The 12,588-nt window shown below is 37.9% G+C and overlaps 1 protein-coding gene across 2 annotated transcripts in view; it reads right to left on the reverse strand.

Moving 5' to 3' along the window:
* The window catches only part of ankrd55 (ankyrin repeat domain 55), a 48,435-nt gene that overhangs the window by 18,408 nt on the left and 17,439 nt on the right, over nucleotides 1-12,588 (reverse strand). For both annotated transcript variants that reach the window (XM_052116995.1, XM_052116996.1), the window contains 2 exons: nucleotides 6,563-6,693; nucleotides 5,488-5,597 (listed from right to left, as the gene is read on the reverse strand). In XM_052116995.1, the coding sequence (XP_051972955.1) occupies nucleotides 5,488-5,597; nucleotides 6,563-6,693 (241 nt within the window). The remainder of the gene's footprint in view (nucleotides 1-5,487; nucleotides 5,598-6,562; nucleotides 6,694-12,588) is intronic.

A 12,588-nucleotide genomic window follows, 5' to 3' on the forward strand; every position in this document is an offset into this window, starting at 1 on the left:
TGAAGTTGCCAAAGAAAACAATTGAGAATGACTTTAAATTATTCCAATGTGCTGGAACAGAGGTTGAAACAAACCAAAGCTTCATTTGGAGGACAGTGCTTGGCTCCAGATGACCTTTCAGAGGCACAAAATGCTATTATCCAGTTCTGTCAATGGGAAAGATTCAGCGTAGAAAATTCATCCCTGAAATCTGGAAGATCTGGAAGAATCAGTGGGAGGTTATGCAAAGCTGCTATGCCTGAAGAAAGGAAACATCCAGTTATTTTATCCAAAGACCAGCATATTTCCAAACTAATTCTTAGGCATATACATGTACAGAGATGCCATGGTGGAAGAAACCATATGCTGTCTATATTAAGAGAAAAATATTGGTTTACTTAAGCCAATGCAACAGCCAGAAAAATCCTTTCAAACTGTACCTTCTGCAAACGACACAAAGGAAAGCTAGGTGAGCAAAAAATGTCAGACTTAACCACAGAAAGAATAACTGCAGATCTACCTCCATTTTCTAATGTAGGAATAGATTACTTTGGCCCAATTGTTGTAAAAAGAGGTCGCACTTGTGTGAAACGCAATGGCGTAATCTTTACATGCATGGCCAGTAGGGCAGTTCATATGCAGGTGGCATACTCCTTTGACACTGATTCTTGTATAAATGCTTTGCAACGATTCATAGCCAGAAGAGGACAAGTATGTAATTTGAGGTCCGACAATGGAACAAATTTTACTAGCACAGAATTGAAAGGAATTGAAAAGAGCACTTGCAGAGTTGAATCAAAATAAAACAACAAAGGTTTTAGCACACAAAGGAATTAAATGGAGTTTTAATCCACCTAGAGCTTCACATCATGGTGGCGCATGGGAGCGCATCATCCAAATGGTAAGAAGGGTGTTGTCTTCCGTTTTGAATCAAGAAACACTGGATGATGAAGAATTAAACACTGTGCTGTGTGAAGCTGAGGCAATTCTCAATGATCGACCCATCACCTAAATGTCTGAAGATCCTAATGATCTTGAAGCACTTACTCCAATCATCTTTTTACAATGAAGAGAAAACCAATCTATCTTTTGAGAAAACAGAACAGTATGTAAGAAGAAGGTGGAAACAAGTACAATACCTCTCAGACCTTTTTTTGGAAAAGATGGATAAAAGAGTACTTGTTACAGGAAAGGCAAAAATGGACCAAAGAGAGGCATAATCTCATGCCTGGTAATATTGTACTCATTGCAGATTCTACAGCCCCAAGCAATTCTTGGACTCTTGCAAGAGTAATAGAGACTTTCCCAGATAAAATGTGTTTGGTTAGATCTGTACGAGTTCAAACCAAACAAACACGATATTAAGACCAGTAACAAAGCTTTGTCGTTTATTAGAAATGTGAAAAGGGTTCAAATGCTTGAAGTTTACTCTTATTCTAAAAGAAAAAAAAGGGGGGTAAGAGTAATTGATTATTTATTTTTTATATATTGATGTATAATGGACTGTTTTGATGGCTCCTTATGTTAATAAATGTATTGAATTGTTTATGCACTATGTCATTAACAATTAGGGGCCGGTATGTTGGAGCCATTATATTTAGTTGTAATCTTTGTTTAAGCCACTAGAGGGCATATGAGTATTGAGTATTTAAAGAAGGTGATGATGAGCTACAGGTGCGCAATGGAAGGTCAATCAAACTTTTTGACTATGCCATGAGTGTGCTGTGCAGCATATTTGCAAGACTGTGCTCACGCCAATAACTGCTTGTTTTGAATTAAATATTTCGTTTGTTACTGGAAAGTCGAACTTTTGGAATATATTTTTTTGCCATTTGTTTTGTTTGGTTGTTCGCAATGCCAAATGGATTGGCATATCCAACTTTATCCCGAAGGTATGGACAATGAGTTTATTTTATTCAAGGCAGAAGCATCCCTACAATATCTAAACCAAAACCAATGAAGCTTCTGTACAGCGTTCCTAGTTATAGTTAAAAAGTACTTCAATACTGGGTTACAGTCTATTTTACAGTGTTCTTGTTACAGTGTAATTACACAAGTAATTACTGATAATTACTAATTAACAACATGTGCAGTACTTTGCAAAGGTTTTAGGTACTTGTAAAAAAAATTGCATAGTGAGGTTGTCTTCAAAAATAATGCCATAAAAAGTTTTTATTTATCAATTAACATCATACAAAGTCCAGTAAACAAAAAGCGTTACATCAATATTTGATGTGACCACCTTTACCTTCAAAACAGCACCAATTCTCCTAGGTCACTTGGACACAGTTTTTCTTGATTGTTGGCAGATGTTCCAAGCTTCTTGGAAAATTCCATTTCTATTTTGGCAGTCGCAACTGCTCCGGTCTCTTCGTGTACTCCCAGACTGATTCTATGTTCAGTGGGGGACACTGTGAGGGCCATGTGATCTGTTGTAGAGCTCCCTGTTCTTCTATTCTATTGTATTTGCAAAAGGAATGTTCGGGAGTTTAAAATGTATATGACACACCAAAGCTGAAGATATAGATAACCATCTGAAGACAAATATTTTTGTGAATCATCTTTTGCACAGTACTGTACTTACTATATATTTATGGTTAGGTTAAGGGTTGGGTTTATGGTTAGTTGCTTGTAATAATGCATAATTGACTGTTATTACTATAGTTGATATATGTAATGTGTAACAAGGACACTTTAAAATAAAGTGTTACCAAAATTGCACCAACGTTTTTTTGCACCAAAAGCAATTGTTTCACTTTAGAAGGCATTGATTTAACCAGTGGAGTTGTATGGATGAAGTTTATGCTGACTGTCTGTTCTTTTTAGAGCTTTAAAAGTTGTATCACCATCCACTTGCAATTTAAGGACCTACTAAGCTAAGATATTTTTCTTCAAATGTGTTCTGCTGAAGAAAGACATACACATCTGGGATGGCATGAGGGTAAGTAAATGATGAGAGAATTGTATTTTTAAAGGTAAACTAACGCTTTAAAGAGTACCTCCACCTCCACCTATTGTTGTGGTGCTAGATCTTACCGTTCAAAACTGCAGATAGAAATTCTTTTCTTCATCTATTTGCCAATGGCTTTTATTTTTCGTTTTACGTTGGCTTTTCTTTTTCATTTGACTTAAAATTTTATCTTTATCCATTTGACAATCGAGTTTAAAAATGCCATTGTTCAGTTGACACGTGGGCGAGGGGGTGTGTCTTAAAACTGAGTCAAAAGTGAATTGGTTGCTCCCACATGTCAACTGTCCAATGGCATTTTTAAACTTGATTGTCAAATGGATAAAGAATAGACAAAGTCAAACAAAAAAGAAAAGCTATTGGCAAATACAACCCCGATTCCGAAAAAGTGTGTTCAGTAATTTCATGTTCATGTGCTTCATAATGCACTACGCATTCTCAACTGGAGATGGTCAGGACTGCAGGCAGGCCAACCTAGCACCTGCACACCTGCTGAAAATTCTGGGACATCCCTGGAAAAGACAGTGCTGGATGGCAGTATATGCTGCTCCAAAACACCCCTGGCCCATAGAGACACTGGCTTTTGGACTTGACACTGATAACAGCTTTGATGGTCCTTTTCCTCTTTGGCCTGGAGAACACAATGACTGTGTTTTTCCAAAAAACATGGTTCCACTGTTCTACTTTCCATCTAAGATGAGGCCGAGCCCAGAGAAGTCGGCAGCGTTTCTGGACAGTTTTGATATAGGGCTTCTCCTTTACATAGTAAAGTCATAACTTGCATCTGTGGATGCAGCGGTGAGTGGTGTTGACTAACAAAGGTTTACTAAAGTAATTCCAAGCCCATGTTCATGATATCCATTACAGATTAATGGTGTTTTTTAAAACAGTGGTGTCTGAGGGATCAGAGAACACGCACATTCAGAAATAGTTTTTGTCTTGCCCTTTACGCACCAAGATTTGACCAGATTCCTTGAATCTTTTAACTATATTGTGCACTGTAGAGGGTGCCCAAAATCCTTCCAATTTGTCTTTGGGGAACATAGTTCTCTAGGCTGTTTTTGGAGGCTCCTTATATACTATGACACAATTGCCTGTTTAACGTCTCCTGTTTCCTATTTCACTCGTCAAATTGTTATTAGTCTTAAATTAACCCGTCTCAACTTTTTTAAAAACAATGAAATTCACAAGGCAAATCATCATATAATGTGTAGCTGTAGTGCTTTCAATATAGCAAAGGGTGAATATAATTTACAAATCACTCCTTTTTGTTTTTATTAAAATTGTCCTAACTTTTACGGAACTTTTATTCATTAATTGTAGATGAAGAAAAGCAATTAATGAATAAAATCAATTGCAAAATGTTTTTTTAAAAAGCAAATTAAAAGGTGCATTTAAAAATGACTTATTAATGTGCTATTTTATTGTTACATTTAATTGTATTTTAAACCTGAATTAAATACACAATTTATTAATTAATAATTTAATTGATAAATATAATAAATGTTTTAAATGTGAATTAAATAAACACATTTGTTTATTTATCCATGTTTTTATTTTCAAATTAATAGATTGATAATTTATTTCTTCATTCATTTTTAATTGGCACTCTGTGATGTTAAGAAAAAAGAAAGTCAAATAACAACACAGAGATGAGTAAACAATGATCAAATTTTCATTTTTGGGTGAACTAACCCTTTAATAATTCAAACTAATTGGTAAAAACTAAAAAGTGTTAACTTAATTGAAAATGTTTCTTTGATTCTTGCATGTATTTCTTCAAAGAAGTAAACTAAATGTAACATAAATGTAATATCTCTTTTTAGCAGAAGAGCTTAGCAAAAGGTGAAAAGATCGTGGAAAGATGCAGTTTGTGTTTGATTTTCTCAAAACAATGAATACCCTCTAACATGACTGGTTTGACAGTTTCTCCAGTTGATGTGAGGTCTATAATTTAGGCCTAAATTTAGGCAATTTCAGCACAGGCATCGATATATCACGTTCAAGTGATAACGCATGGTCTATGTTAATGTTGTTTAACCTATAAATAAACACGTCACGAGTCACATGTCAGTTTTTTTCTTAAAGATGGTTTATGTTTTCTTATTCTACGACTCCACATAATGTGTGATATAAATTATCTATCCCTATATGTGAAATGTAATGGTCCAGTCGTCCATTGACGGATGTGTACATCAAACATTCTAAATTGTGCAGACAAGAGTGTGTCCAGTGAGAGACTGATGAACTCTGTTAAAAATGGATCACTGTCTAGAGGCATTTCTCAGCAAATATTGGACATGCAATGAATTGCGATTAATTCGATTAATTAATCGCCAAATCACATAATGACGGCACCAGTTTGGACCCACATGAGAGAGAGTAAATAATGAAAGAATTTTCATTTTTGGGTGAACCATTAAGACAGAAGGCCTACTGGTGAGTGAAATGTCAGAGTCTGGTAAATGAATATGTAAAATGTTAATATAATATACCTAATATCAACTCAGTCAAACAGTTATATTTCTTGCTCTTGCTACCTGAAGTCAGTTTCAGCAGTAGCAGCATGAATTGGCAAACGTCCATTCTTATCAGGAATGTTCTGTTTCGCCCCATTCCGAAGCAAACACACACAGCCTTCCAGCCAACCCTGCAGAAGAAAAACAAACCAGACCAGACATAATCAAAAGACTGTAAACTAAATTCAAACAACTAGACTTGCATTTCATTCAGGCTATCAAAACCATCCATGCTGAATTTGTCTCTGAAAGAGCAGCCTCTCTGAGCAATAAGTTAAATTTATTTGAAGTATCAACTTTTCTCTTAACATTTCTTATAAATAGACACAAACGAGACAGTTACTGTCATACAGTATGAGTCACTGTTGGGGTATCTACTTTGAAACTGTAGCTTCTGTACTTCTCAAGCTACAAGATATAACTTAAGTTAGTAGTGTAGCTACTTGTTGGTAACTACTCCCAACACTGGTAATAGTATAGCCCCACAAAATGTATATGGATGGCATAGCTCAGACAACTGGAAGAATTGAAGACTGTTTGGCAAATCATAGTTTGAGACGTCGTTACGCTTTCTTCTGAAACTCTTGTGGAGGAGACTGATGAAGTCTATCTTACAGTTAAAACTGAAGAAGCAAAATTCTCCATTTAATCTAATTGCTGTCTAGGAGAAACAATCAAGACATTAAAGTGATCACATTTGCCATTTTTATTCTGATTCAGATTTGTTCATACTGGTTAATGCTAGTTTGGTGCTGGTCTAGCAGGTGGCCTCTTATAGCCATGGTGTTCTCGAGTAAAAGTACTGCACTGTAAAAAGAGGTAACCTGCAATTGTGACCTTAAGGCACTGTTTCTATTCGAGCTAACACTTACATTTAATTTTATAAGTTTATTGGTGAATGGTCTTTCTGGTGAAGCTGGTCGACCAAGGAACTGTGGCTCATTAAGCTAGTTATGAAACCTGGAGGGAACACCACCAAACCAGCATCCAAAAAACAACATACAGCATACTGGTGACCCGCAATGCATTTAAAATTACTGTTCATGAACACACCAATTAATTTTGTCTACTGAACTGTCCAGCAAATGATTTGTACCAGGTATGTAGCTAGAGAGAGGGATGTCCGTCCACAGGCATCTTGCGTATTGATGGAAGCTCCCATCTTCATCAGAAGTTTCACCGTATCTACCTGTCTCCCGGAAACTGCATGCATCAGAGGGGTGGAGCCTGTCATCAAGACATATGGCAGTCATAAGCACTTCATATCAGTGCTTAAAATTAAGTTCTAAACATACGTTTGAGAGGAGCATGTTCATCTCATCCTGTCTATCATATTTTAAGGACATGTATGCTGCTGCTTAACTCGTTCTGGTTACATTTCTTCCTCCTCCCATCTACACCGCTATGTCTTAACACCAATATCCTTTATCATTCTAAACCTTCTATTACTTACAATTTTTAGGGATGGGCGGATCGATCCTAAAGAATCAATCCTTCTGATACTGCTGTTGTATCAAATATATTGATCCTCACACAAAAATATTGATTCTAATATTTTCTTTTAACTAGCGATTTTATTATTTGTTTACCATGAACATGAACAATTATCATAAGATTCAAAATGAAATAAAAGGCTGTAGGGGTTTATTTTTCCGACAACAACCGGCTGACAACATTATCCCGCTAATCACATTGGTTCCTACTTTATATTAGTTGTCTTTAACTACTATGTTGTAATATTAAAACACATACTGTACTGCACTTATTGTGTAACTACATGGTGTACTGTAAAATTATCACAAAATTCACGTTTGCTGCTACTGAGGTTGAGGTACGGGTAGGTTTAGAAGTAGGGTTAGTGTTAGGTTTTGGGGTTAAGGGACAGAGCTAAGGTTACCAGTGTAACTAAAGATGCATTTAAATGCAGGTACTTTAAATGTAAGTACAGTGCAACAACACACACGTATATAATAATTAAATTGTTTCAATGCTTTAGTACATAGTAGGTAATGACACCTAATATAAAGTGTGTCCTAACATTGCTACTAAGCAAATAAATGGACATAAAATATTGAGTTGCATTGAAATTGTTATTATGTGAGAAGAAAGAAATTGTTGAACAGCTGATTTGCACCTCTGGTTTGAGTTCTGTTGGTGTTTATTTTGTGAAAATGATTGTCTGACTGTGATTTAAAATTATTTTATTAGCTTACTTGTAGAGGTAATACGTGTTGAATGATACAATACGTAGGAAAGATGACTCGTAATACCCAGATGACCGGTCTGATATGCGTTAATGTGCGGTTGTTACTCAGAACTGCACATACCACTAGATGGGCCATTAACCAATCAGAATCGAGTATTCCAGAGGCCTGTTTAATAATAAAAGTGAATGCTTATCAATAACTTTGTACATCTCCATGCATGCTGACATATGTGTGTCATCCGGGGATGACACACACATAGGAACTCAAGTCTGTTCCTATGTTCAAACCACTCTGTTATTGACAGCATGCCAAATTAGTTTACCTTATCAATCTTTAGGATTATATAAACCAGTAAATTTGTGAAATGTTGGTCAGATCTACTCTAATCTGCTGTAATGTGGTCATGATGTTGGTTTATTTTGGTATATTTTCTAATGAAAATGTGAATCGTTCTTGCCTGAGCAAAACTCTCCATTGAAGAAGGTGCCCAGAATTGAAGCCTGCAGACTGATGAGGCACTAACCCCACCCCCACCCTTTATTCTAACCAGTGTTTGGTAGATAACTTCTGAAAGGTAATCTGTAATTATTAAAATGACATGAATAAAATTGTAATCAGTAATGTAACATTTTACACTTTTATATAATCTAATCGGATTACTTGTATGAAGTACCAAATGGCACTCTTTACATAAATAAAATCAAACAGTAACAATTTGAAAAACTGATTAAAACTAAAGATGTTTAAGGGTCATGGAAAACTAACAATATATTACCCAAGAGAGAAGACAATGATAAAATGCATGAATGTTTCATTTTAATAGAATTGTTGTTCTTTAGGAAATTAGGAATAGGCATTGGACTATGTTTTTTAATCCATCTTTAGAAATCAATAATGAGTAAATATCTTTAGATATGTTGTAGAGACCGTCTAGGCTACTATTGTAACCTCCGTTCCCTGATGGAGGGAACGATACATTGTGAAAAGTCCAATGAGAAATTGGCAGACAGAATTTGCATGCGTCACATTGAGGGCAAGCACTCTAGTCTGGTGGCCAAGCCACTGGAATTTTTTGACAAAAAGCTGAAAGAATGGCAAACACAAAAGAGAGTAATCAGAGAGTAATACAGTTCTGTTAATACTAAGGCGACTGAAGCATCATATCGCGTTGCTTTATGCATAGCAAAGGCAGGTAAACCCCACAACATCGGTGAAACGTTATTCCTCCCTGCTGCTAAAGACATGTGTTCCGTAATGATGGGAGAAGCAGCTACTGCCAAGCTAAACGCGATCCCAATTTCTGACAATACCATACAGCGTCAAATCTCAGACATGGCATCTGATGGAAAAGAACAGGTGCTGGATGGTATTCGTGAGAGTTTTTCCTTTTTTCTCAATTCAGCTGGATGAGTCTACTGACGTTGCAAACTGCGCTCAGTTAATGATATATGTCCGCTATATTAAAGAGCTCTCTGTCCAGGAGGAGTTTTTATTTTGCCACTCTTTGCCAGCTCGCACTACAGCAGAAGACATTTTCAAGGATTTGAATTATTTAATTCTTGATAACCGCATAGACTGGGGCCGCTGTTGTGGAGTATGCACTGATGGGGCGAGAGCAATGACAGTCTGTCACAGCCGTCTGGTTAAACAGGTTCAGGCAGTTGCCCCTGTCGCTGTCTGGAAGCACTAAATCATTCATCGCCAGGCTATGGTGACCAAAATTATGCCAAGCGAGTTGCGTGCAGTTCTGGATGAGGCAGTAAAAATTGTAAACTTAATTAAATCATTGAATGCCGTCTCTTCTCCTTTGCAACGAGATAGGCTCTCACTTCCAACAGCTGCTCCTGCACTCCGAGGTCTGATGTCTCTCTCGGGGCAAGGTCCTCACCCGGTTATGTGATTTGTCTGAGGAAGTCCTCTCTTCCTTGCCAAAATCGACTCCCCTCTGGTGAAACACATGGCTGACATGAAGTGATTTGCGATGTTGGCCTATCTTTCTGATATCTTTGACCGCGTAAACACATTGAACACCTCACTGCAGGGCAAAGACTGCCATGTCTTTTTGGCACACGATCAAGTGTCTGGGTTTAGGAAAAAGTTAAACCTGTGATGTGGTCATGTTGGACAAGGCTCCGTGTAAATGTTTCCAACCTTGGAAGATGTTATGGAGAAGTCTGGTTTGCAATTGCAGTCTGTACAACAGGTGATTGTAACGCAGTTCGATGGAAAGTAGGAGGCAAGAACCGTCTTGTCAATATAAATAATATTTTAATGTTAAACTTAAACAAAAGACAAACACACACACATGACGGACATGTCCGTAAACTATCTCTCTCTCCCGCAACATCCTCCGTAGTCGGCCTTTATCCCTCTCGGAGGCTTGATTAGCCTGATAAGGAACCGGGTGTGTAGAATCACGACCCAGCCCCACCCTTCGCCCTGCCACAGTGATCATTGTGCATTTGAATGGGTTGTGTGAGCAATTTGTGGAGTATTTTGGAGAGGAGACCTTCGGATGGAGAAATCCGTGACACCCCGTGATGGACTGTCTTTGCAAGAGGAAGAGGCCCTAGTCGAACTGAACTCGAACATGGACTTGAAACAAAGAATGAGTGAAATGTCACTTCCACACTTTTGGCTGTCTATCGGGACAGAGTTTCCTCACGTCTCCCGAAAGGCTATGAAAGTCCTCATCCCCTTCACCTCCACTTACTTATGTGAGTGCGGGTTTTCTGATTTGACCCTGCTTAAAAGCAAATACAGATCAAGGCTGCAGGTGGAGGATGATTTATGTCTATTCCTTTCTTCTGTACAGCCCCGCATCGATCACCTGTGCACATCAATAAGTCAGACTCATTGTTCCCACTGATGTAGGGGCGATGAAAATGAAGAGGCAAAATCGGCAATCAGATTTGTATTTTTTTTTTTTTTTTTGGCTTAACGTAGGCCGATATGGATGTGAGTTTTACGCATTTGATACTGTGACAAAACAGTGCTGTCCATCTTGATGATGTTTGATGTCTAATGTTGATGTTTTCAAAGTTTAATTGGCTTAAGTAGCCTAAAATTTCTAGTAGCCTAAAATAGCTCTTATTTAATTGAGATAATGTTAGTAGCCTGTGGTTGTTTCCAGTTTAGTTATTTGTCTTTCGAGGGTTATCTGTTCAGTGATCAGAAAATAAAGCTGTCCATGGTGCTGATTTTGTTCTACGTCTGTATGTCTGTTCGTTCCATTTTGTTGGCTCTTTGTTTATAGGGCTGTTGAGAATACTTTTAGTTTTTTCATAGTTTTTTTGACTGTGGATGATTCTGTTCAGAAGGCTAATTTTAACAGTTCCCCAATTGCTTGAATGTTGTAAAAATATGTTGCAAATTTTGTGTTCACAATATGTTTTAAAAATAAATATTTGTGTTTGAAATATTTTGAAAAACTATAAACTATTTCAAAATGAATCTGAATTTAAAATGGAATGTTGATAGCTTAATAAAAAAGTTTATTTTAATAAAAATTAATATTGATGAAACTCATTTTGTGTGGAACATAACCTAAAAGCACTAAATAACACTAATAATAGTATTATACTACTACTAATAGTAGTAGCCTAGTGGGGGGGCATGGCTGTCTACAAGTTCTCTAGGGGAAGGCTCACTTTCACCCAATTTGAAAACTCCTGATTTAGATAGTTATTTCCTTCAATGTAGGCCTATGGGATTTTTGCCAGCTTTATTGTCCATAATGTAAAAATGAAATCAGCCAATCACTTTGAAAAGTTACAGCACAAGACTTCCAAGAGTTTGAGCAATAACAAGATGGCAGCTTGAGTACGAGGCGCTCCCGACAAAGTGATGAAAAGGCCCATAACAAACGATTTTACAGGATTGAAATTTCTCAAACCAAAAAGCGAGGAAACATGGAAGTTGATCTGAAAACTATATTCAGAGAAATAAAAGAGTTTTGCCAAGATAATAAGAAACAATTCCAATAGCTCATAGAAGACATCAATAGTGTTAATCAAAGACTCGAGGAAGCCAAAGAGCGAATAATAACAATAGAGGAGCGAATGCAGGTTACGGAGGAAGTGGTGACAGAGATTATAAAACTCCAACTTGAAGCTAAACAAATCGATCAGGAAGTACGCAAAATATTATATGACTCTTCTCTGTGCCTGAAGGATCCGAAAAAGACCAGCCTTTTCTCTCTCTATAATTCCCACATAGAGTTAAAACAGCTGGGGCCATCTTAACGCTATCAAACGCTTCAGGGAAGGCGTTCTTTTCCAACTGTTATTCTTTCAAGGGGAAAAGACCCAGCGGAGACCACAACCTTCCCAGGCTGGGGGGAGGTAAAGGGTGGCGAAATCCGAAATACATGTGGGAATGGCGCGGTGGTAGATCACAAACGAGTTGCTACAAACACGGCGACCGGGGGGCGGGAGAGACTGCCCAATGGAGATGCGGGTCCGCCCGTAGGGGCCACCGTACTGCAGAAAATACACACAGGGGGATTAATCCATAAGGGCCCATGCTGTGGAGCACCTATTCCAGTACAGAGTAATTTTAGTACCCGTAGTGGGTCTGGTCAGGAAATTCCTCTGCTGAAATCGTGCACCAGAGGGCTAGGGAGGAAGAACATCCAGGGAGCATGAATCTAGTGGACTCTCCTGGGTAAAAGAGCACACGTGATCACCTCAGTGGAGGGGAAAGGTGCTATGTGCAAGCGGAACACCCGTTCAGACGTTCCGCATTCCCGAGTTCTACATGCTCTGATCTGAGAGAACACTGGACAAGACCGACTCAACCCTGAGATTGTAGAATCTCGTAAAGGTATTGGGTGTTGCCCTGCCCGCTCCTCTGCATATGTTTGCTAAGGAGGTGCCGTTGGCCAGTGCCCATGAGGATGCCACACTTATCGAGT

The sequence above is a fragment of the Xyrauchen texanus genome, chromosome 44 (assembly GCF_025860055.1).
Source record: "Xyrauchen texanus isolate HMW12.3.18 chromosome 44, RBS_HiC_50CHRs, whole genome shotgun sequence".
Lineage (NCBI taxonomy): Eukaryota > Metazoa > Chordata > Actinopteri > Cypriniformes > Catostomidae > Xyrauchen > Xyrauchen texanus.